Source organism: Strongylocentrotus purpuratus, unplaced genomic scaffold (assembly GCF_000002235.5).
Source record: "Strongylocentrotus purpuratus isolate Spur 01 unplaced genomic scaffold, Spur_5.0 spur5_scaffold_21, whole genome shotgun sequence".
Taxonomy (NCBI): domain Eukaryota; kingdom Metazoa; phylum Echinodermata; class Echinoidea; order Camarodonta; family Strongylocentrotidae; genus Strongylocentrotus; species Strongylocentrotus purpuratus.
The window spans coordinates 31,808,338-31,835,461 of NW_022145607.1; the positions used below are offsets into that span (position 1 = coordinate 31,808,338).

The following is a 27,124-nucleotide window of genomic DNA, read 5'->3' on the forward strand; positions in this document are numbered from 1 at the left end:
TACCGTGAAAAATATATTTCATTTATGCATAATTCATGATACTATACTAGCATCATCCATATGTATATAAGATTTTTTCCAAATGCACGTATATGTTCTAGATTTGCCATTATATGAAGCTTATCTTGTGTAATATAGGCAAGCACAGCCATCATTGCACAACACCCATGGCTTTAATGATTGAAAGCAGCTATTCCTTGCCTTTCACTTTTGCTCTCAACTAGTGTTATTATTATTTTTGATTATATTTCAAGATACATTTAAATGTACACTGTTCTAATATTGATGTCTGTCTGACAGCTATGCAACCATGCAAAGTTAGTCACCGCCATGTATATTGATCTAAATTTATGTATTTTAATGGTATAATGTTAAATTTGATTATTAAGATTATTTGAGCAGTTCAACTTTGTATATTAGAAAGTATATTAAATCACAGATTAAATAGTTTTGTCTATGAAAGGTGTGCTAATTTAGGTTGTTGTTTTTGTCGGTAGAAGTGGTCTACATGAAGACTTGTATACTTTCAGAAATATAGAATATCTTTGAATAAAAGATTTCATACAAGTTTTGCTTGTGACTTTGTCTTTTTATTACTTTAATTTCTTACTGCTTTGGATGTGTTGCATACAAGGGCATCAAGACGGTCCCAAACGTGGGGATGGGGGGGGGGGGGGTAATTGAGTGTTGGCGTAGGGGAAGACTTTTCAAATTGCAGGTGTTAAAAGACATTTTGATGTTTAGTTTAGTACTTAAACAAATAGGAAGAATGCCTTTAAATTGTGGAGAGCTGATGCTATCATGTCCCCCTAATTTTGTTTGGGGTAAGGGGGCATATTCCTTTTCCCCATTGCTTGTTGGTGCCCTTGGAGATCGTGCTTCGTCCTTGTAAAAATGTTGAGAGACCCCTTCCCCCACCACGCTCGACATATAGCAGCCCAATCGATTATTCTTCAGGAGCCTTCTTCAAGTGTTCCAAACTTTGGTAGCTCCTAATTAAAGAATTATAACCTATGTGACCTTCAATCATTTTTTTAATTTTAAAGAAGAACTAATACCCTGTCAAATGATACCATTTTTATTATTGTGCTGCCAAGGATGACTCAACAGCAGGCTTTTCAAAAAGTATCGTCAAAATCCTCTTGTACCAAGGTTTGGGGTGAAGCAATTGAATATAGGTCAATAGCCATTATGTGTGTGTACTTTCGAGAAACGGTACACTGACACTATAAATGCGTCCCTCATAGTCGGAGAGGACCTTAAGCCGTCGCGACGGCTTAAGGTCCTCTCCGACGCGTCGGCCGTCTAGCTGGTTGCTTACTAAACAAGCATGTATGCTTTCTTTGCAGTCAGGTAAAATAACCACCACCAACAATGTCAATGTCAATGCCACCAACAATGTCAATCATAAATGGAACATGGAAAATCTCAAATTATACATGATCGTACATTTTTTCCTCATATAACAGTTTATAATCAAAATAACAATAAGGAAGGTATAAAGTTATGTATGGGTTTCCACTCATCACTGTGAACTTCGATTAAATGTAACTTTTATTTACCTCCTGCCACAATCGTTTAACTCCATGACAATCTAAAAATAAATGTTGGTATGTCTCTACTTCTTGTCTCGAAAAGGAACAAAAATGGTCTGACCCAAAACCAAATTTAAAGAGCTCTCTTTTCGTACAAACAGCCTCTTGTAATTATTGTTTGTATTGAAACTCTCTTTTTTATTACATAACATTGCACATTTTATCCTTCAGAATGTATCTTTCAATTCCCTCAATCCAAGATTATGTTCACAGTAACTGTAACATGTGATGTGTTATCTTTTGGAAATTATTCAATAAAGTAATCATATTACTGAAATTTATATGAACGTCCAAACATCATCAATTCTATTTCAAAGTTTTCATAAAATCACTTTGTATCCATTCTTCTCTGATTGCTGAAAAGATCTTTTGAATTCAGCCTTTCAGTTGCAAAACCCAAATTATAAAAATGTAAGATTGGTTTTAAATGACCTCTGACGATTACATCTGATGCTTGAAGTATACCTTTCTGGAAAAAAATCTACATCGAAAAATGTTTTATTGCTGAGACATAGGCCTATACACTTATTATTAAAAAAATAAATATATTATTATTTTCTCCAAAATATCCGCACTTATCTAATTTGTGTAAGGCTTTCAACATGTCTTTATAAAACAATGGTAATCCATCCATTCAAGTCCATTTTATTTATATCATAATTGCAAAGAAATATTATTCTAAAAATGTTATTATTATCATTATTATTATTATTATCATTATTATTATTATTTTTATCATAACATTAACTTTGATTACTGTTATTATGATAATTGTTATAATAATCATCAAAATAATACTAGCACATTTTTGACGTTTGAATATGAAACCTTAACTTTTGGTTTCCTTACTAAATTCCTTGACAAGATTTGTCCTAGGATTTGAGAATATCGTTTACCATTATTCAAAACTGTATACCTATTGCGCTCAACTGCAGTACTCCCTATAGGTAAATTCCTGGGTAAAATGCATAGAAATTGCGTTTTTGATGGTTACATATACATGGAAAAAAAACCGCTCGGTCGCTTTTCTCCCTTGTTATTAACGTAGATATAATTCGAGGAGGGGGGGGGGGGGGGGTAATTCTAGCTTTCTTTTCCCCGGGTGCCTATATCGGGGGAGGGAGAGAGGGCGCGCCGCTCCGATGATGTGGTGACCCCGCCCCCCCCCCCCCAACTCCGAGAACGGACGCGTGTTACCAAAATGTCCTTTAACAAAAGAAAAGGGTCGACCCGTATTGACTTTACACATCGGACTTTTGCTGAAAGGGGGGGGGGGGGGGGGGGGAGGTGCTGAAAAAGGCTCGTATATAACAAAAGAAAAAGGTCGACCCGTATTGACCTTACACACGGGACTTTTGCTGAAAGGGGGGGGGGGGGGTCGCTTGGAACACGCATATGTACCCTAAATAACACTGAGTGGGTGGGGGGCGGGGTCGACCAGGGATTTTATACCTCTCATCTGTCACAGTGAAGGTTATTTGTGTTTCACTAGCTGATGATAACTTAACAAATAGATAAATTTTCGATTTTTGATTGGATATCAAACTTTCATTAATTTATTTAATATCTCTCTTTTATCCTGCTTTTATTATAGGTCATGAGAGGGTCATGATGTAGACAGAACGATCGAGCCCTCTATGAAAAATGGGCGCAAGCGCAGAACAGCATAGTGGGTTTTCCCCACTCCCTGGTTTTTCCCATTGAATGTTGAACACCAGCAATTCAAGTATGTGATCTCGCGCTCGCCCGCGCCGCCTGCATATCATCTGGACGAATGAAAGAGAGAGGGAAACAAGAGAAGAACGGAAACCATCCAGCCTTAAAGGAGAACAGTCCGAGAACGGTAAAACAGACATACATGAATTTAAAAACGAATTGATGTTGATTTTACTTAAGAAATTAGATGTATACATGCAGATCGATATAGAGTCTACTTGCAAAAGAGTGGCATCCATCCATTCATTGGATCTACAGACTACTAGGTACATGTAGTATGTACGCACACGTTGCAGAGAGTCGATATAGTCGATCTACATGTAGGTTGGAGACAATTTGGGAAATTTTGGACAGTAAAGTGAGTGAGACTGTCAGAGTTGTGGAACTGCATGATCAGCACAGTCTGGAGAGAGAGAGAGAGAGGAATATTTTGAATCTGAAAGTAATCTTTAAAAAATGTATGGGCCATGGCTCCTAGCTTGACTTTCAAATTGTAATTGTGTACGTTTGATTAATTTGATTAATTTGATTTGTTTGTTTCGTGCGTTGGACATAGTCATGTACTCACTGAAGAGTGAAGGAAACCGTCCATTATAGACGCGTCTTCTCATTCATTTTAGATATATAAAAATGACTGTTTTCCTGTTGTTAGTTTGCATATGACAAGTTTATTTCATTTCCAAGATTAGAACTTGTCACTCAAACATACTTCAAAATTCATTTGGACTTTCCTGTACTGTAGTGACCTTTGACCAACAGCCACACCAATGGACTTGTTTCGGGCTCGGCTCATTCCTGCATGCATGTACAATATTGTACAATATTTTGAGCTGTTTAAGTCTAAAATCTCTCAAGCAATTTGCAATTGTTTTTAAGAGAATCATACTTTAGAATCATTATATTCATTTTATCTTTGTGTAATATCTTCTTCTTCTTTAGTCAGGTGGTGCTAGCTGCGCTGCTGTGGCTACAAGTTTACGCCATCCTTCTCTGTCAGCTGTTGCTCTCGTTGCCTCTGACAGCTTTGAACCAGGAAATAGCAGGTCTGCCTCTTCTTCGCTTGGCTTCTACTGTTCCTGTTATAAGGGAATTTCCAAGACCGTCTCTCCTTACTACATGGCCAAAAAACTGCAGTTTCCTTCTGGCAATACTCTTTCTGAGCAACATCTGTGTATCCAGCTTGTCCAGTACCCATCGGTTTGTTCTTCTGTCTGTCCATGGAACCCTGTGTGTTCGCCGATACACCCACATTTCAAACGCGTCTACTCTCTTTTCATCTCTTTGGTCATGGCCCATGTCTCGCTTCCGTATGTAGCAATGGGAAATATAGATGTCAGTGCTATCTTTAACTTTAAACTGTTATTTATTCCCCGGCTTCTCCAGATCTTTACCATTTTCTGAGTTGCATTCCTTGCTATAGCTAATCTCCTTTTGATTTCTTTCTCACTTGATCCTTTAGCGCTAACAAGTGATCCCAGGTATATGAAATCCTGGACTTCAGCAATTTTTTCTCCATCCAAAATTAAATCATCAAAATCTCTTCGATTCCCGTCTATTACTAGTATCTTTGTCTTTTGTGTGTTTAAGAGGAGATTCTTTTCATAACTGGCCTGTTTTGTTCTTCTCAGCATGTCCAGCAGCTCTGGAGCCTTCATAATATATCAATTCTCATGCATCGTATTGACCTTACACACCAGATCGAGGTATGGGGGTGGTTTCAAAGGAAGGGAACATGCATACCCGTCCCCTAAATAACACGGAGGGGGGGGGGGGGTGGTGGGATTGATGCGAATGTGTCATGAGAGAGGCCATTATTGTATAGTACTGCTCTCGCTGCTCAATCTTTTTTTATATGATCATTTTTTCAACAGGAACTCATTGTTTTAATTCATTCTAAATGGGCGGTAACGTAAACAAAGACACTGTACACCAAATTTTGTCTCTGTTACCAGGGCTGAGAGGGGGGGGTAAGCATGCCCCCCCCCTTTTACCCCTCCCCCCCCAAAAAAAAAAAAAAAAAAAAAATCACAATTTTTTAAAAAAAATATTCACCTTCCAAAAACAAACAAAATTCACATAATGTTCAATTTACTCATTAAGAAATGCCTCAAAATGTACCATAGAGCATCTTAAGGTTAAGGGCCCCGGACATATCCCCATGTCGTAGAGGCTTAGCGCTTCCAGCTTGCAATTTCAGTTCCACTTCCAGTAAATAATAGGAAGAGCGGTCATGCGCTAAAGGGTTACTTTCATGAGCCCAATAGTTGACACAATTGACCTTCCTGTGACTTTCTTTTTTTATCTATTAACCTTTGCAGAGCTCTAACAATTGCCACTTGAGCCATCAAGGCAGCCTTTGTTTCAAGTGCGTCATCAATGGATACTTCAATTACCAAGAGTCTAGGAATTCAGGAAGCAAAGGTTTAGCGTGTATTCCTGAAGATTCAAAGTGATCACATTCCATGTGGTCACCATGCCTAAGAAGAGGGTTCCACACAAGAACAAGAAAGGGGAACAGTTATCAGCAAAGGACAGCCCAAGAAACACCAAAGATGAGAATTCAAAAGAACCCAGTACCGATCCCCAAGGGACACCAGGAGACGAAGAGAAAGCACGGCCCATGATGGATGGAGCCACAGGTTAGTTTCAATCGAGATGACATTTAATTTTCAGGCAAACATTCAGTCCTGTGACCCATATATGAGAATGTGGATCCACTTTTTCCTTTAAATGATTTTCGTTTACTCTTGTATTGTGAGATGAAGTCAATTGACATAATTAGCAGAAAACTTCAAACTATTGGCAAATCGGTTGTCGAAGAGGTTGGATGGTATCTGAAAAGTGTGGTATTTTAAACTGAGAGCGTAGGGGAGGGTCAATGTCGCTATTCATAAGGTCCGCTATTCATAAGGTCCGCTATTCATAAGGTCCGTTATTCATAAGGACCGCTATTCATAAGGACCGCTTTTCATAATTGGAGAAAAGGGTCATTATTCGTAAGGTTCATTATTCATAAGGGTCGCTATTCATAATAGGAGAAGAGGGTCGCTATTCATAATACGAAATGAGGTTCGCTATTCATAATAGGATAAGAGGGTCGCTATTCATAATACGAAATGAGGTTCGCTATTCATAATAGGAGAAGAGGGTCGCTATTCATAATAGGAGAAGAGGGTCGCTATTCATAATAGGAGAAGAGGGTCGCTATTCATAATACGAAATGAGGTTCGCTATTCATAATAGGAGAAGAGGGTCGCTATTCATAATAGGAGAAGAGGGTCGCTATTCATAATATGAAATGAGGTTCGCTATTCATAATAGGAGAAGAGGGTCGCTATTCATAATACGAAATGAGGGTCGCTATTCATAATAGGAGAAGAGGGTCGCTATTCATAATAGGAGAAGAGGGTCGCTATTCATAATACGAAATGAGGGTCGCTATTCATAATAGGAGAAGAGGGTCGCTATTCATAATAGGAGTAGAGGGTCGCTGTTCATAATACGAATGAGGGTCGCTATTCATAATATAGAGTTAGGGTCGCTATTCATAATACGGGATGAGGGTTGTTATTCATAAAATGAAATAGGCCTAAGCAATATCCAAAATGCTCATAACAAATGGAAATATTGGACGGATGACACCCCCAAGGCGACACATGGCCCTGAATATTTGTCTTGTTTTTAAGTAGGTTTGACATTTGTGATGACGACTCAGACATTCAGGTAGCGGACCTTAATATTTATTTTCGGGGGGGGGGGGGGGTGGGCTGAGGTGGTTTCCTTATAATATATATGGTCTTGTCACCAAAGTAAATTTTCTTAAGTTTGACTATCAGTTGAGGGGAGGGGGGAGGGGGAGGGTTCGCACAAGGGGGACAAATTACGATAGGATTATGTGTGTGTTATGTTTCCCTTTTTTGTCACCACTGGAGCGGGGGAAATGTATTAGCTAGATTAGGGGAATGTATTTTTATATAATTATCAAAGCTTAAAAGAAAATATAGACCTACTTTTAAAAAAAAAACATCATAAAGGGGACGCCACCGTTTGCTTAATGCTTTACGGTCGCAAAATCGTATCTTATTTGACTTTAAATCTTGAAAATCTTACTTCCTTACTTATGAGGAGAACAAAAATAAATTGGTATTCTTGCTCGATCTTCGTATACTATATTTATGTAGAAGTTTGAAGTCGGTGAGATGTATTATGTCGGTAATTTTTTTTTCCCCTACGAAGTGTGACTTTTTATCGAATAAAGAAACCTTTTTGAGAATTCAGACAATGATTAAGAGTCGCCCGAATCGTTCGAATCGTCTTCTTTGTCTAATATTTTAATGAAACGTTAAAGCTTCCGCGCTTTAACGGGTTATTTTCGTGTGTTTTTTCCTTCATTTTCTGAATGCATTTCATGAACTGAAATGTAGATGAAATGAAATGTAGATGAAATTAAATGAATGAATGTTGATGATGCAGATGAAAATGAAATGAATGAATGTTGATGATGTGGGAGGAAAAAGGAGTTACCTAAATGTAGATGAAATGAAATGAATGAATGTTGATGATGTAGATGAAATGAAATGAATGAATGTTGATGATGTGGGAGGAAAAAGGAGTTACCTAAAAGTCATTTCGAATATACTGAAATAACTTTCCATCTATCACTGTACGTCCCATATAATGTACACTAAACACTCATTACATGCCGTGGGAAGTTTAAAAAAAAAAGTAGAGCAGCAAGCCACATTCCCCAATACACGCATACCTCCTAGTTAATTTCAAACAGCTCATCAATATGTAAGACCTGAAATGACCTCAATGCAAGCAAGCACATGCATCTTACTAGGTAAACCATTTGCAATTAAAGCATTATACAATGTACTAGGTCATCATGGAAGTTCTAGAAAACAACAGGGGAGGGATCAAAATAAGCTTTGAAGGGCACTTATACGGGGGAAAATGAATTCAGACAAGGATTAAGAGTAGTGAACGGTACAACGAATCGTCTTCTTTCTCTAATATTTTAATGGAACGTCGAAGCTTCCGCGCTTCGCACGGGAAGGGGGGGGGGTGAAAATAATTTAGCTTCTGGCCCCGGATTTATAGGGTTAAATTTGTAGACATTGGGACATTGGCATTAACATAATATGTTAATATATAATTGGTAGCTATTTTTGTCGGTATTCGGTGGCCTCTTCACCCCCCCCCCCCCTCAAACTGAAAAAGGTCTAGCGACGCCCCTGCCTACAACCCCCTTTTTGTCGCTTCCATCCTTTGCTGAAGGTAAGGGACATGATAGATCAACCCCTTGATGGCAACACTGCTACACCCCAACCGCACCCCTCCCCCCCCCCCCCCCCCCGTAAAACACAAACAGTCTACGCCATCTATGAACTAATTGGACGAGAATTGTCAGTAATACGTACTTGTACCACGAAAATACTGCAGGGAGGGTAGGCTGAATGGTCGGACTGATGGGGGGGGGGCACGCCTTTTTCTTTTCTTTTGTACAGAAATGTTTTCAATATGTTTTCAATAAATGTTTCTACAAATATTCGGGGCCATGTGGCCCCCTCCCGCCAACGCTATAGCCGTGGGGTATCCCCTATCCATTATTTCGCCTACTGATGTTTATTGCTTATTTAATTTACATTTTTTTTATGAATAGCAACCCTTATACCGTATTATGAATAGCGACCCTCATTTCGTATTATGAATAGCGAACCTCATCTCCTATTATGAATAGCGACCCTCATTTCGTATTATGAATAGCGACCCTCTTCTCCTATTATGAATAGCGAACCTCATTTCGTACTATGAATAGCGACCCTCTTCCCCTATTATGAATAGCGACCCTCTTCTCCTATTATGAATAGCGACCCTCTTCTATTATGAATAGCGACCCTCATTTCGTATTATGAATAGCGACCCTCTTCCGTGTTATGAATAGCGACCCTTATAAGTAATGAACCTTATTTCGTATTATGAATAGCGACCCTCTTCTATTATGAATAGCGAACCTCATTTCGTATTATGAATAGCGACCCTCTTCTCCTATTATGAATAGCGACCCTCTTCTATTATGAATAGAGACCCTCATTTCGTATTATGAATAGCGACCCTCTTCTCCTATTATGAATAGCGACCCTCTTCTATTATTATGAATAGCGACCCTCTTCTATTATGAATAGAGACCCTCATTTCGTATTATGAATAGCGACCCTTATAAGTAATGAACCTTATTTCGTATTATGAATAGCGACCCTCTTCTCCTATTATGAATAGCGAACCTCATTTCGTATTATGAATAGCGACCCTCTTCTAATATGAATAGCGACCCTCTTCTATCATGAATAGCGACCCTCATTTTGTATTATGAATAGCGACCCTCTTCTCCTATTATGAATAGCGACCCTCTTCTCCTATTATGAATAGCGACCCTCATTTTGTATTATGAATAGCGACCCTCTTCTCCTGTTATGAATAGCGACCCTCTTCTCCTATTATGAATAGCGACCCTCATTTCGTATTATGAATAGCGACCCTTATAAGTAATGAACCTTATTTCGTATTATGAATAGCGACCCTCTTCTCCTATTATGAATAGCGAACCTCATTTCATATTATGAATAGCGACCCTCTTCTCCTATTATGAATAGCGACCCTCTTCTCCTATCATGAATAGCGACCCTCATTTTGTATTATGAATAGCGACCCTCTTCTCCTATTATGAATAGCGACCCTCTTCTCCTATTATGAATAGCGACCCTCATTTCGTATTATGAATAGCGACCCTCTTCTCCTGTTATGAATAGCGACCCTCTTCTCCTACTATGAATAGCGACCCTCATTTCGTATTATGAATAGCGACCCTTATAAGTAAAGAACCTTATTTCGTATTATGAATAGCGACCCTCTTCTCCTATTATGAATAGCGAACCTCATTTCGTATTATGAATAGCGACCCTCTTCTCCTGTTATGAATAGCGACCCTCTTCTATTATGAATAGAGACCCTCATTTCGTATTATGAATAGCGACCCTTATAAGTAATGAACCTTATTTCGTATTATGAATAGCGACCCTCTTCTCCTATTATGAATAGCGACCCTGATTTCATATTATGAATAGCGGTCCTTATGATTAATGACCCTTAATATGAATTATGAATAGCGACCCTCATCTCACGTTATGAATAGCGGTCTTTATGATTAACGAACCTTATTTCGTTATGAATAGTGACCCTCTTTTGCCATTATGAATAGCGGACCAGGAAGTACGGGAATTTACACGTTATGAATAACGGTCCTTATGAATAGCGGACCTTATGAATAGCGGTCCTTATGAATAGCGAATAGACCCCGTAGGCCTACTAATGAGCAAAAAAAGGATGATCTACAAAAAAAAGTCCCAGAATATCACTCATTTCAGCAGCGTTTGTAATTAAATCTTGGTCAAATCTACTCATCTTTGGTGTTTGGTGATGCTGCTACCTGTGTACTTCTGTTATGGGGTCAAAGGTCATATTTTGGTGAGTACATGTCTAGCTAGGTGTGTGCTCTGCAGGTCATATTTCACGACAGATATCTTACAAATTTTGTATGGAGATGTATCTTGGTACAATCTACACATCTTCACTCTTGGGCGATGCTGCCCTCATTGTTCCGTCCTTAATAGGGTCAAAGGTCATTTGTATCTCATGCGCTCATCCATAGATTTCTTTCAAATTTTCTACAGAGATGCATTATAGTCTAATGTACACACACATTGTTTTGGTGATGCTGCTCCTAGTGTTGACAACAGTCCGACTCACTATAGGCGATCTCAAAGTCTTCCTTTTGTTTCAGGGAGGGGAGAGAGGATCTTTCTCCCTCCTTTGAACATAAGGATGACACAAAAATCGCTGCAAGTGCCGGGGCATACATATTGCGATATTTCTAGTTATTATACTGTGAGGTTTTGGAATTGTAAAGAAATTGACCCGGTCTTGCTGAAAGTCGCACCACCCCAAGACGAAAATCCAATTGAAACCAATTGAACACCAATTGAATTTTCAATTGGTTTCAATTGGTCTCAATAGGTTTTAACAGGTTTCAATGGGACTTTAATGACTTCAGATGGTTTCAATTGGTCCAGATTGTCCCTAATTGGACCAATTAGACCCATTGGCTCCATTGGCCTAGGCCCCATTAGACTTTAATGGGTCCCCAATTGGTTTCAATTGGACCAATTGGCCTGAAGTTGGACTTCAATTGGTCCAATTGAAACCAATTTAAAACCTTTTAAAGTCTTATGGAGCCGATTGGTCCAATTAAAATCCCATTAAATTCTAATAGGGTCAATTGAAACCAATTAAAACCAATAGGACCAATAGAAACCAATTGGAAAAATAGAAACCAATAGGACCAATAAGACCAATAGAAACCAATAGGACCAATAGAAAGCAATAGAAACCAACAGATCTATGCATCTCATGCATATTCATTATTACTTTACACGTGTGACAGAAAAATACATTTATCATGATTTGTTAAGCAAATTAAGACAATGCACATCATTTTTGTTATTTCTATTTCCTTCACTATTAACCAATAGATTATTTTGTCTGATCATGTTACAATTACATTCACGTTTTAGCAATAGATATATTGATTATATGATTACTAACCAAGAAACAATATACAGTGTACATATTTAAAAATTATTTAGTATATATATGTGTACGAGCCTGTATGTTTCTCTTGAATACACTTCAATTGATCTATGTGATGAAGTTAATACAATTGAGAATAGAATATACCTAATTGGTGGACAGTTGCCAATATCGATTATGAAGTATTAGTTTATCACTGAATCGATTTACCAATTGAATCCCCATTGATGCCCCCATTGAATCCCAATTATAATAATCCCTGCATCTGCTGCATCTACATGTAATAAAGCATTAACAGAATTTCTTCTTACTGGGTATCTCTCCTGGTTGGAGATTGGCAGAAGGAGTTTGAAGGGGGTGTAGCATGGCAAATTCTGGTTAACACCACCTCCAACTTCTTTTGGACGACTGCATGTAAATGAATGGACTTAATTAACGGTCAGCGCGCACTAGCGTTCGCTAAACAGACTAAAATTCTCCTCACGCTTAGGCTTTGCGTATTTTTCGCGCACGTGAATACTGCGGCCGCGTCGTCCGTAGTCGTATGATACCCGATTGGTCCCGAGTTGGGCGACGGGAAAACAAGTAGTCTCGTCATGCTACACCCCCTTTAATGTCTTGCCAAACCCTGTCCTACTTGAATCATTAGTTCATTACACCTCTAATAAAAAGGTGATCTGTATCATATAGTTAGTGAAAATTTGGGTAGTTTTCCGTAATTGCCATGCCGAGTCATTATTTTCATCTCTTTTTTTTAAATCTTTCTTCAAAGCAATAGCTGCAATGCGACTTGAAGAGGAAGACGTTCAACGAGACAGCATGGCTCTACTCCAAAACAGCAGCCGACTGGTTGACCAACCTTCATGCGATGTGGAAGTACAAGAGAACTTGCTAGAGAATCTGCCAGGTATATCCTTGATTAAGTTATCGTTTTTAATTATGTCACACAGATTATCTCCCTGTCCAACATTGTATTTATCATAGGATAGATACAGTATATGCGAAGGCTACAAGACTATCTAACTGTTTCCAGTGAAAGATTAATCTATACCTGTGTTTAAAAGGCAATCATGGATCTAACCAAGACTGGTATGTGTTTTTGGTGTATAAAGCCAATGTGTTGACATCTGTAATAACTTTTTTTTTTTTTTTAACTTGGTGGATCCATAAGGGTTGAAACGACACCATGCAATTTTCAGGAGGCCCACTGTAAGTGAAGAAATAACTTCAAACCCAAAGAGAAGACTATCTTGAAACCTGTTTCAGCTTAATATGAATAAAAGACAAAAAATTGATTGAAATCCGAAAAGGTCAATTTTTTGCAGTCACAAAGATGATTACAAGTATCATCAGTTCTGTATCTTATTTTCCTTTTGAGCTACACTTTCCTTTCATTTTTAAACATCCTTCAGAGCTCACCGAACTCACTCTGTGGAAGGTCAGTGAGGTCATTTCACCGCACAGATTCATGCCATTGGGACTGAAGCTTGGTCTACCTCAGATAAAGCTGAAGATCCTGCTTGATGAAAGAAGCCCCATGTGCCAACAGGAAGAGAAAACCTTCATGATGCTCTACCAGTGGTACAATGACCAAGGAGGTGACCTGTCCAAGTTCTTCTTCAAGGTTCTGACAACAGATGAGGGTCTAGACCAGGAACAAGTCTTCAAATTGTGTAAGTCCAAGCTTGGTAGTGCTACAATACTGTAAAAAATAGATGTAGAGCTAAACAGGAAATGGGGGTAACAAGTTTCTCTTCAGGGCATTGAATGGTGTTCCTAGACTGTAAAGAAGGTATGTAAAACCAACCTTGCTAAATATGAGAATGGGTGATGGTGATCCTGATGACCGATGAGGACCTAGACTGGAAACAAGTCCTCAAATTGTGTAAGTCAAAGGGTAACTAGATTATTTAGGAAGCATTTCTGAAAGACTGTAACGCTGTGATGATTGACCAAACATGGAACATGAGAATGAGGATGACTTTTTGTTAAAAATGTCATGTTAAATATACGCAAACAATGCTCCCTGCTTTGGTATTTAGATTGAAAGTGAAACATAATCCATTGTGTTTTGGTTTCTTTCAGTTTTTGAGCAGCAGCACACATGCAACAGCTTTTTTGGAAGATCTTTCCAGGATTTGCAGCTGTGGGATATAGCAGAGGAACTCCATGTGGCTAAGTTGATCCCATTGAGTCTTCGACTAGGTCTGACCTATGCGAGGATCTGCAGTATTCGAGAGGACAGCAACAGTCATTCTGTAGATGTTCGCTACAACGTCATGGTGAAGTGGCAAAAGGAACAAACAGCTCAGATCGACCAGGTCGAAACTCTCGCCAGGATTCTGGAGGCATGCCGTGAGAGAAGAATAGCATATAAGATCCGTAAGTTTTCAGTACATTCATGTTCTTCAGATGTTTCCTTTCTTTCTTTTTTCAGAAGTGCAACGTCAAGAACACAGATGTAATTCATGTTTTCATTTGAGACTTGATCAAAATATCTCAGAGAATCTACATTTCACTTTAGGTAGCTATTTTGTTTGGACCAACGTAGACAGAAAAAGAACAAACATGTTCCTCTCATCATAGTGGACAGAGTAATTGTAGAATTAGACTGAGCAAAACAGGAAATAGATAATGCAGGAGATGGAAATTGTATTGGCATCTACTGTACCTGAAACTAATTCAAAGCTTTTTCTTGTAATAACCAGGCCAGAATCACTTGGGTGTCACCAATGAGGGGAAGACTTTGCTTATCAGTGAAGACCAGCCTATGGAGGGAGTGGCAGGTATGATATTTTACATTCACGCTTTCTTTGGAGTACGAAATTTGCTCCTGGAACAATAATTACTCAGCATCACTGACCAAATTTTTACTTTCATCCCTGGACCCAACATGATATACCTGTCCCTAATCCTAGAACCCAAAACCTAACTTAAAGTAAAAACCCGCTTAAAACCCTAATGCTGTAAATGTGATGAAGTAAAATCCAGTGCAATTTTAGCGGGTTACCATCACCAAAGATGGGAAGACATCGCCAATGTATGAATATCAGCCGATGAAACGTGATGCAGGTATGACATTCTATATTCACCAACACTTCAGAGACGATTCCAAGTCAGGATGTGATTCTTAGATGTTTAGTTCACCTAGCAGGATTGTTGTTGCTTCTGTTGCATGTCCGATAAGATATACATTAGTCCTCAAAGCTTTTTAATAACTCCCATCAATGTTCTAGTTTTTGTGTCGGTCTCTGTTTTGGGGCCGTAGCTTTCTTCTTTTCTTTTTTGTGGAGAAGAACAAAGCAATGTCCTCTTACAACTAAGCTTATTTTTATACCTTGTTCTTGTTCATGAATGGTTCATGTTGTCTCTTGTTTCCACAGAAGTTCAGCTCAATGTCACCCATTCCAACCAGTTGGTAAGGGAAGAAGCACAAGGTAAAATAAAAGCTCTCCTAGATGCCAGTTCCTCAGAGGTCAGTCTAGTCCCATCCACAGGAGTAGCAGCAGATTTTCTAGAGGGGCTGAAGACATTCAGCAACTTGTGCAAGCGTCACACAGACTTGGTGAAGTGCTTGGAGAGGAGCATAGGGAGGGATGGATTCTACAAGCTCATTGGATTGACTCATGATTCCATTCATTTCCATGTGAAGGTGTACACCATTGAAGGGCTACGTTGGCTTCAAAGTGATGTCCAAAGCGGCCGCATCGGACATCAGCTTGGAAAGGTGCTCGTCTCTGAAAAAAACAAGCAGCTAGTTCTAGAGGACATCGTTCTAGATGTTGCGCCTGAAGGAAGTGGTGCTTGGGATCTACTTTCACATGCAGTCATTGACCCAATCCTTCCAAGCACTAGTCTGTCAATAGATTTTGAGAATAGGGAAGCGTTGAATGAAGACAGAACATCATCGTCAGATCTCATGGCCCACCAAGGACACCCAGTTGTCCCGGAATCCACAGTCAGACAGCAGATAGTCACTCATGAGGAAGAAAATTCTGGTCACCTAGCTGGTAGTTCTTCTCTGGCAACACCTGGAGAAGTTGCTTCATTGGCATCACATGTATCAATGAGCCAGGAGAAATGTAGGCCAGACGATGCTGTGGACAAAGAAAAAGATTCTGCAACAAGCACAGAGAAAGCACATCCAGGTAAGAACAATTATATTTACATTGAGCTACTTGTACTTCTATATCTCAAAGATTTGTCCTGATGAATTTTTCCTGGCTAAATGAAATTATTAATATTGCATTATTACCAAAAGAACAATGTATATTTCTGAGACAGCATTGTTGATTATGTGAACAAATGTCTAGTAAAAGTGAATATGTATTTTTTTGTTATATATATATATATATATATATGATAATATTTAGGACTTTCTAAATTTGACACTTTTTTTCTTAAATATTTCAGGTGAAGCATCAAAAAAGATGATGGACTGGACAGAAGAAGAGGTGGCCATCTGGCTGAAAAGTAACGTACATCTCTCTGATGAACTTGTCAGTAAGTTGAAAGGGGTGGATGGTTTCATGTTGGTAAGGTATACAAAAGCTGAACTGATAGAAGATTTCGAACTCTCTGCAACATATTGCAGAAGGTTGATGTTAAGGAGGGAGCATTACCTTGAAAAAGAACGAATGGGCATGGTGGCAACTCAAGAATCTGAATCATCTGACAGAAGGGATGGAAATTCCAAGGTAAGTGCAATGGAGAGTGTGAATACACCCAGTCAAGAGCCTACCCCACCACCAGCAACATCAGCAGATGCAGATGAACCTGTAACACAGGTAGAAAGTATGCAAAATACCTCATCTTCTTCACCTATGGGTAACATCCAATTAGACTCTAGAGGTGTAGAGGCTTCAGGTAAAAAACAAACTACAAGAGCTCCTTCTCTAAGCGAAGTTCCTGTTACATCGCTGGAGATGGAAAAGGACACTGTTGAATCTACTATAGACAGGGAGACAGGATACGGGTCATCCTATACTTCTGCCACACCAAATCCCTCTGAAGTGGATTTAATATTGCCTCCGTTTGATCATCCAGAAAGGCAAAAATCACTGTATCAGGGATCTGGGATTGGAGGTATGGACAGTGACTCACATACAGAAAGGAAGCTTACTAATCTTCTTCTTGGGTCTGACAAAGGTGAGCTTGATTCATCATATTACCCAGTTCTGGTTGTCAACACACCCGCTCAACAGTTGAGTTCTGCAGAGTTGGAGGAACGGTTTGGTTTCATGTCTTCTGTCAGTTGGAATGTTGTCTTTGACTGCAATGCAGATTCCAACAAGACAGGGCTCTGTCAGTATGTGAATCAGAGGAAATCAATCAAGATCTTGAGTGCAGATACATTCACAGTCGAGACTGAGGATGTAAATGCCCTTAGAGAAGGAATTTACTTTCCAGAGATTCCTGTTTGGGTGTTCCCTAATGGTCGGAATGATGTGAATCTGAAAGGAAAGGACAAGATGTCAGATATGGACTGGATGAGAGAGCGCTCACATGCAGTCTTGAACACTGTCCGGTTCTTCTCTCACCCTGGTGTCATTCCGCCAGGCAGAGCAGTCGTTGTGTTGTTCCTGCTTTCATATTCAGATATCATGGTCATGACTCAGTTGTTCAGGGAGTTCTACACTTCCAAATCGTTTCAGGATCTGAAACGTTTCACTGTCATCGCAGAGAATCAAGGTATACTGCACAAATGGATACAGCATCTTGAAAGTCAAAGCATCGTTTCAAGCAAGGATATGAAAGATAGATGTCTTGGAGGAGTGCCATGGCAGGATATCAACACATACATGTTGAGACTTCTAGGGTCCTGTGAGACACGTTTGCCAGTACTTCCTGTGGCTCCTAAAGGACAGTGTGACCTAATGAAGAAACACCAGAGTCAGTGGACAGACATATCCATCCTAGCAAAGAATGAGTGTGAAAACACTTCTATGGATGAGAGTAACCCCAAATTCTTGGACTTTGTTCAAGAGAACGAGCTACGATACTATCAAGGTCATGGAGTTGACTGGTGGAATTTCTATCTGTCAGAAGAGAGGTTGAATGGAGGCAAGGGCTACAATCATGTTCTGAAGCGTCAGAACTACAAAAGGCTCTATTCTGATGTTCATAAAGTACTCACCTCTCAAGGCAAGAAGGTCCGCCACATTTCCATGGCAACTGTCTTTCATGTAGCAGGTTCAGGAGGCACAACGGTAGCAAAGAACCTGTTGTGGGACTTGCACCGCCAATACAGATGTGCAGTTGTCAATAGGGTTACTAATGACACTGTGAGTCAGCTTGTTGCCTTGCACAAGTATGGCTATGAGGAAGGACAAAAGCCAGGGCCAGTTGTCCTCCTCTTGGAAAACCTGGATTCTGAGACCATGCGATCATTTCTAATAAGCCTTGAAAGAGAAACCAGGTACTTAGAAAACAATGGATTGGCTTTTGTTCTTATCCATTGCAAAAGAACCTCAGAGCCGGAACGTCATCAGCAGAAGGAAGAATCAAAGCCAAGCATTTGTGTTGAACATACACTAACAGAAGAAGAGAATCAGTGGTTCACAAAGAAGACCAAAGATCTTGAGCAGAGAAATGTGTTCAATGAAAAGGAGTCTCCCGAGCTCCTTCTTGCTTTCATGGTAATGAAAAAAGAGTGTAATCCTGAATACCTGAAAAATGTTGTGAAAGGCATTCTTCCACCAGTTGACAAAGAACCCAAGAAGGCACTCCTGAATGCAGTCAATCTATTGAAGTATATCGCTGTAGTGCAGATGTACAATCCTGGATTTGCAATGCCTGTTTCTGCCTGTGATGGTTTTATGCAAAAACAACATAGAGTGATGTTGAGTGGTCGCCAACAGACATTTGGACCCTGGGAGAAAGATAGGCAGCCATTTCTAAACCTACTTCTCCTTGAAGAATTCATTCAAGATATTGATGGCTGTGTGAAAGGCCTTGCAATCGTCCATCCTGTTATTGCAACAGAGATTGTAGATCAGCTTGGTGAAGTCTTTCAACAAAAACCTGCTGATATGATCCTTGAACTTCTTGAGAAGTCAACAATTCTGGACACCTTGTCTTACAGCAAAGGCTACATTCAGAAGGTTTGCAGAGATTTGATGGTAAGGAGACTGAAGAAAGAGTACGGAGATGATAGAGAAACTGACTTTGCCCCTTTCATTGAAGATGTATATGCAGAGGATAGGGCAAAGGCATACAAGATCATGGAAGTTGGCATCAAGAAATTTCAAGATCCATACATAGCACAACAGAAGGCTCGACTTCACAGCAAGGGAGAAGATGATTTTAATAATGCAGAACAAGCTATCAATATAGCACTTGGCATTGTTAACAACAACTCATACTTGTGGGACACAAGAGGAATCATCCTTCGACAGAAGATGATGACACTGTATGGGGGCAGGGTAGACCAAGAAGTTACCAGTGACAGTGAAATGAAGGAGTTGTTGGACACCTTCCGTGAATCTTGCGCAGCATTTCAAAATGCTCAGAAGGCTATGGTAGAAGAAACAAGAAAAAGGAATTATGCTGGCTTTGTGGGTGAAATCATCACAATTGGTAAATTCCTGGAAATTGTACAGAAGAGAGTGAGACCTTTCCGTTACAGGAATGAAGGATTGGAGACTTTGAGGAAGTATCTAATGACAGATTATATTCCTCCTGAAATCACCCTACCTTCACTCCTTGAATTCAGTGATACCATGAAATCATTGTCAGAGAGGGTTGATGAAGTACTTGGGCGTTTCACTGACTATCTTGTTCACTGTGCACAGCAACGATTTGGTGGAGCCTCGTACAGAATCTATGATGACAAATTGGAGAAGATCTACACTGCCAGACAACGCTTCTTCGCCTTGTCATCTCCACCGCTTGGAAAGTACCCAGTGGAAACTGCTTATGCAATGAGACGATCTGAAGTGAAAATGCTGAATGCGGATGGATACCAACAGATCTTTGACATGGTTTCAAAGACAAAAGTGGCTGATCTCAAACACGTTCAATCTTTGCTCAGGCAAAACCTTGGTAGTCCAAGTCTTTTTGACATCAGGAACTTTGTGTTTACCCTCTTTGCCTTGTCAGTCTGTTCCGATGAAGGATTAGATGAGGAAAAGGCCAGAAAGTCAGTGAACACCTTGAAGATGATGGAGGAAAAAGACAATGGGTTCTATGGCTTGTTCTTTGAGATGCTGTTGAATTGGCCCGATGGCACACCCAAAGAAGGAAGCACACCAATCGGAGAGACAATTAGGCAACTGAAGGCTAAGTGGGATAGTAAATACCGCAATAAGGTGTATGCAGAGTCTCGACACGACCTGACCAAACGATCCAAAATTCGTCAACATTTCAGCCCCATGAAGCCTTCCACAGAGTTCTATCTTGGATTTCAGAGTAAGAAATCTCCATTTGTCCATCGGAAGTCCATTGGACGAGTCACGTATGACATATGGAAAGAAGACTCCATCAAGAAGAGACTCAGGCGGTTGAATGGTGTCCTAGACAGCAAGCACTTTGTCTCGTATAACCCTGATGGAGAAGAACCAGTTAAGATCACTCTGTCTCTTCCCATCAAGGGTCTACCTAGCCAGGAACCTGTTCAGTTCTACCTAGGGTTCTCATTTGCTGGCCCTCTTGCATATGATGTAGTCTACAAGGACAACAGAGGAGAGACCCCCTTCATTGCAAAAGAAAGTTCTACAAACTACCCTTCCTATGTCAATGAAATTGATGATATTGATGAGCTATTGATGTAAGCTATGACTTCTAAAATGCTATGGAACATCACGAAGCTAGTTTCTACAGATTACGGTGCTTAGCAAATACATACATGCAGGTGTCCTTAGTTATATGGATAAAGTTTGTTCAGAGTGCTCCATTTCGATCCCATTAATCATCAGACTAGCAAGTTTGTTTCTTGAGAATAGTGAATATTCTTGGAATTCCAACGGGAATAATTGTATTGTTTTCTGATGAATTCCTGAATGCTTGCCAAGTACAATAGAAGGAAGTCTAAACACTTACACTTGAAATTATTTCTCTTAAATATTTGTAGCTGTCAGACATAAATTCAAGAGATCTTTATTTCAAAGTATGCTTGTCATCATAAAGCGGGACTGCACTACTTGTAGCTACTCCCTCTATATACATGTAGCAAACAATGCCTTAGCGGTACACATTGGTCCCCCATAATTTCCTCTTTCTTATGTTAATTGAGAGCCGATTTGATGAGATAACCAGATAATGAGATAATTAAAGGCTGTGTATATCTTGGCAAATACTGGTTAACGCAAGTCTTTGTGTTTGGCCAACTGCACGTAAACGAATGGGAGTCGGCAACTTAATCTCTACATGGTCAGCGTTCGCGAAAACAGACCAAAGTTCTCCTCACGCTTCGCTTTCGCGTATGTTGCACGCACGTGATTGCTGCAGTTGCGTCGTTCGTAGTCGTATTATACCCGATTGGCCCCGAGTCAGGTCACAGGAAAGACACGTAGTCTTGTTAATCTACACTCCCTTTTAGCAGGTGCATTACTTTTTTAGTGTTATGTAGCTGTGTTATAAGAGCGGCCAAATTTTATCTATGCGAATTGATTATATGACGGAAAGTGGATGTTCCATCTTTAAAAAGTTCTGTGAAATAGTCACACATGTTTGTCGCAAATAATAATATTTTCCTGCATTCATTCATGTTAAAATAATGTATTAAACTTACATGTATCTGATGTTAAAACTGCTAAAGTTAGTATCATATGATCATTTTTTTTCTTTACAATGAGATGTAACCATGTTCATTTAGAAGTAGATTTATATATGACGTTCAAACATGATTTTCTTTTAAAATCGTTGCCATAGATGTTCCATTTTTCAACTTGAATTACAGTTATTGTTCAGTGGTGCAGGAAAGGTATTGTTTGTACTTTGCTTCGCTTAGCAGTATATAATCATTTTTTTATGAATAATGTCACCAAGGATTTGCGTGTGCTGAGGTTGCAAGGCAATCTTGTTTAGAGAGAAAATCGCTCAGTGAGAGACTTTGAGCAAGCGTAAGATTATTTGCCATGATATGTCTTTGGGATGTTGATTATCAGTCAGTGTTTTCCATATGCTCAGGTTGTATGTTTTTTGCTTTGTACTATATTCCCCCAAATAATATATGAATCAATATTTTGAAATACCGGTACAATCTTTCTTTGGAGTAAAGGAGAATGAGGTTGTTAATATGAGGTCTCTTATGCGTAGGCAGAATACCATTGCTGTTGATTTGCCATTGTGGCCTTGTTTACACAATGCAGATCAAATTGTATCTGCTTTCAACTATGTAGCTATGTATGATAACACACTGTTCTGTATCACTTAGGGAAAAGGAGCATGATTTGCTGTTATATACTTGTATTACTCGTGTTATTTTCATAGAAGCTGTAAATAAAAAGCAATTTCAATGTTTGTGTATCATAGGACATAATTCATATATTCTTGTTACTGTTGAAATATTTGATTTTGGTGTGTTTCCTACTGCAATTGACACGATGACTCAACATTTTCTGTGATTTTTGCTATTTCCGCTCATGTATGGTGTGATTTCTGTTAAATAAGTTTAACAATCAGTAGAATAGCATGGGCAATTTCAGGTGGAAACTTTGAGACTTTTGTAAAGTAAATTTGTTACCCTCTCTTGTTAATTATTATACTCTGATTGTACATGATAGTTTGTTTATTTTCTTCTTCCTGTATGCGTGTGTTTAGGGATAGGCTTTCACATAACATAAGGAATCCTTCCTTTCTGCCTATCCCAAATGCTTTCAAAAAGTGCCATTGCAATTTTTATCATTATCTTTTTTTTATTTTATCATTCTACCCTGTATTTGTGTGTTTTTATGAAGACTGTTTGATAAACTTTGAATTTGAATTTATGTGTAATTCCCAGCATTCTGGACCAAAAGATATTGCATAAAAAGTCGCTAAAACGAGACACAGTATATGCTAGCTATGGTAATGAGTTTGTGATAACCACGTCCTTTATATCGAGGTTTCACTGTATTGTTTTGTTTTCCCCGTATGATATATCAAGGAATTGTCTCCTCTTTTAATGTGTTTTGGCATCATTGCAGTGCCTAACGTATTTTAGATATGAGCTCTATTCATGTCTCCTAATGTAATATATTGTTATATTCCTGAAATCTCATTGAGATGCCTCTTCTTGGTATACAGTACAGTAGGAAATGTACATTCCAATGTAGGAAGTGGTGTAATGTTAAGATGTAACGGTGAGATGGTAGAAGTGTGTACTATCAACTTGAACTTTAGACTTCATATATTTTAATGAATTTTTAAAGAATTATACCGTTATTTTGACTCTGTATTAGTGTCACTTGTTTTCATCGTATTTGAACTGATTTATATGATATCTAATAATTATCTCGTTCAAAATTTGTTTCCACATTGATAATGAAACGAAACGGTGTAAACGATATTTCATTGATGCATAATTCATATAAAGATGTCATGATTTTGAATGAACAAAACTATCATCAACCATGTATATAAGATGTTTTCTAAATGCACTTATATGTTATAGATTTTAACATCATGGAAAACTTATTTTATGTACTATGGGCAGGCACTTATGCCCTGCTGCTCAACATCCATGGATTTTATAATTGAAAAATGCAGCTATTCCTTTCAAGTGGCTCGCATTTCACTTTCCTCTCAACTAGTGTTATTTAATATTTGAATATCATTCCAGATACATTTACATGTACAGTGTACACAGTACTAATACACATTACATTCTTTCTGACAGCTATGCGACCAGGCATCACAACCGTCTACATTTATATATGTTTATGGGATTGTAAAATGTATAATAGTTTATTTGCGCAGTTCAAATTGGTATTTTACCAAGAAGGTAATCGCAGAATAAATGTATTTTAAGCTTTATCTACGCAAGGTGTGTTGATTTAAGGGTGTTGTTGTTGTTGTTATGATAGAAATGGTCTACATGAAGACTAGCTTGTACACTTTCAGAAAATAATGTAGAATTTCTTTTAATAAAGAATTTGATACCAGATTTCCTTGTGATTTTGTTTATTTTAAAGTTCAATTTTAACTGCTTTGGATGTGTTGCAAACAAAGGCATCATCAGGATCTCAAACTTGGAGGGTGGGGGGTAATAAGTGGGATAGGGGACGGCTTTCAAATTACAAGTGTTAAAAGACATTTTGATATTTAGTTAGGTATTAAAAAAAGAAGAATGCCTTTAACATTTTGAGGACTGATGATATGATGTCCCCCTAATTTTGGTTGGGATAAGGGGGTATATTCCCCTCTCCACTGCTTGTGATCAGAATTTACATTTTAAAATACCAATAAACTTCAGCTACTCGAATCTGCGTGGGATATACATTGTTTCTTCAAGTTAGAGCGTATGTGTTGGTTCAAGTACAAAGTCAATGAGTTATTGTTCTATAAAAGAAAGCAGAAAATCAGACGTGCAGATTGGTGGATGTGAACCTAAGAGAGCAAACAAAAAGAGAGTTGTAGATATAATCACCATACATAATATGGGAATTAAAATATAACACATCGATATTCTTCGAATTTGACAAGTCAAGGTGATTCATAAAGATGAAATATAATGCGCAGAGGGTCAGGCACGTAGCCACGGGGGGGGGGGGGGGGCACGTGCCCCCCCCCCAAATTTCCAAGATCGGTTGAACATTTTTTAACCTCGATCGATTACATGTATGTGCCCCCCCCAAAAAAAAAACAACACAACAACAACAATAACAACAACAACATCAAACTCTGGCTACGTGCCTGCAGAGGGTAGGGCCTAACTATGTATTTTACAATTTCAGCTGCAATATTTTGGTTGCTGTTGTTGTTTTTGTTTGCCTTTTTTTTCCCTATAATGTAAATCTTTAATCATATTATTGTTAGGCCAACATGGCCATTGTGGTAAGTGGTTTTGTAACGTACAATGCTACCCTGTACAAATAAAACTACAAATAATCAATTAATAAAAAATGTATTGTGATGACAACAGAGATTGAGTTTCATCCCTATACAAATAGCCCCCCCCCCCCCCCCCCCCCACGCTCTACTTACAGCATCCCCATTTATTTTTCTTCAATGTCAAGAACCAATCCTTCTAGTTCTATACAGTGCGTTTTAAAAACAAAGTGTACCCAACTGTGAAATCTTCTTATCACAGAATTATAACTTATGTGACCTTTAATCATATTTAATTTTAAAGAAGAACTAAGAACATGTCTATAATGATACCATTTTCATACCATAATGCTGCCAAGGATGACTCAACAGCAGGCTTAATTTTTAAAAAGTATTGTCAAAATCCGCTTGTACCAAGGTTTTGGGTAAAGGAATGAATGTGGGTCAGTAGCCATTGTGTGTGTGTATTTCTACAAAAAGTACGCTGATACCCGGCCTCTCCACTCAGTGTTATTTAGGGTACGCATAATGTATGGTGGCCCTGAAGGGACATCGCGAATAGACTAAATCGTGAAAAATATGCGATAAAATTCACGATATCGTCAATTTTATCGCATATTTTTCACGAAGAAATTCACGAAATTGACGATATCGTGAACTTTATCGTGAACTTTTCACGATGAAATTGACGATATCGTGAATTTTATCGTGAGAAGTTCACGATATAAAGTTCACGATATATCAATTTTATCGTGTACTCTATCGTGTACTCTATCGTGTACTCTCCTGACGGGCGCTTCGTAAACAAAACCAGCCCTAGCTGGGGGAGACAGAGAGAAGGAAAAAAGGGAAAGGGAAAGAGAAGATAAAAGGAAAGAAAGAATAATAAGAAGAAAAGAGGGAAACGGGGGGGGCGAAGGGCTCTTGCCTCCTCCTCACTCCCCCCCCCCCCCTCCCCGCCAAAAAATAAATCAGAGAGAGAGAGAGAAGGGAAAGGGAAAGGGAAAGAGAAGATAAAAGGAAAGAAAGAAGAGGAAGAAGAAGAAAAGAGGAAAACGGGGGAAGGGCGAAGGACTCTTGCCCCCCCCCCCCGCCAAAAAATAAATCAGAGAGAGAGAGAGAAGGGAAAGGGAAAGGGAAAGAGAAGATAAAAGGAAAGAAAGAAGAGGAAGAAGAAGAAAAGAGGGAAACGGGGGCAAAGGGCTTTTGCCTCGTCCCCCCGCCCCCCGCCAAAAAATAAATAAGAGAGAGAGAGAGAAGGAAAGGGAAAGAGAAGAAAGAAAGAGAAAAACGAAAAAGAGGGAGAATAGGAAAGAAAGGAAAAGAAAGAAAAGAAAGGAGGCAAGAGCCCTTCGCCCCTGTTTCCCTCTTTTCTTATTCTTTTTCCTCTTCTTTCTTTCCTTTTATATTTTCTTTCCCTCTCCCTTCTCTTTCCCTTTATGGCGGGAGGGGGAGGTAAGAGCCTTTCGCCCTTCCCCCGTTTCCCTCTTTCCGTCTTCTTCTTCTTTCTTTCCTTTTATATTTTCTTTCCCTTTCCCTTTCCCTTCTCTCTATCTCTCTCTCTCTCCTATTTATTTGTTGGCGCGGGAGGGGGGAGGAGGCAAGAGCCCCTCTTTTCTTCTTATTCTTCTTCCTTTCCTTTTTTATTCTCTTTCCCTTTCCCTTTTCTCTCTCTCTCTCTCTCTCTCTTATTTTTTTTTTGGGCGGGGGATGCAAGAGCCCTTCGCCCCCGTTTCCCTCTTTTCTTCTTCTTCTTCCTCTTCTATCTTTCCTTTTATCTTCTCTTTCCCTTTCCCTTTCCCTTCTCTCTCTATCTCTTATTTATTTTTTTGGCGGGGGTGGGGAGGGAGGAGGCAAGAGCCCTTCGCCCTTCCCCCGTTTCCCTCTTTCCTTCTTATTCCTCTTCTTTCTTTCCTTTTATATTTTCTTTCCCTTCTCTCTCTTATTTATTTTTGGCGGGGGGGGGGGAGGAGGCAAGAGCCCTTCGCCCTTCCCCTGTTTCCCTCTTATTCCTCTTCTTTCTTTCCCTTTCCCTTCTCTCTCTCTCTCTCTCTCTGATTTATTTTTTTGGCGGGGGGGGGGGGGGGAGGTAAGAGCCTTTCGCCCTTCCCCCGTTTTCCTCTTTTCTTCTTCTTCCTCTTCTTTCTTTCCTTTTATCTTCTCTTTCCCTTTCCCTTTCCCTTCTCTCTCTCTCT

General features: G+C 39.2%; 2 protein-coding genes across 2 annotated transcripts; both read left to right on the forward strand.

The window, feature by feature from the left end:
• The first annotated feature begins 3,336 nt into the window (after positions 1-3,336).
• On the forward strand, positions 3,337-14,442 carry LOC115918916. Its single transcript, XM_030994326.1, has 6 exons — positions 3,337-3,438; positions 5,630-5,950; positions 12,733-12,867; positions 13,373-13,633; positions 14,046-14,353; positions 14,398-14,442. The coding sequence occupies exons 2-6, from the start codon at positions 5,785-5,787 to the stop codon at positions 14,440-14,442; spliced, it is 915 nt and encodes a 304-aa protein (XP_030850186.1). The 5' UTR covers positions 3,337-3,438; positions 5,630-5,784.
• An 81-nt stretch (positions 14,443-14,523) lies between these two features.
• On the forward strand, positions 14,524-21,163 carry LOC100890281 (sterile alpha motif domain-containing protein 9-like). The gene is made up of 3 exons (XM_030994519.1): positions 14,524-14,746; positions 15,344-16,108; positions 16,374-21,163. Exons 1-3 carry the CDS (start codon positions 14,731-14,733, stop codon positions 20,729-20,731), a joined length of 5,139 nt encoding a protein of 1,712 aa, XP_030850379.1. The 5' UTR covers positions 14,524-14,730; the 3' UTR covers positions 20,732-21,163.
• The last annotated feature ends 5,961 nt before the right edge of the window (positions 21,164-27,124 follow it).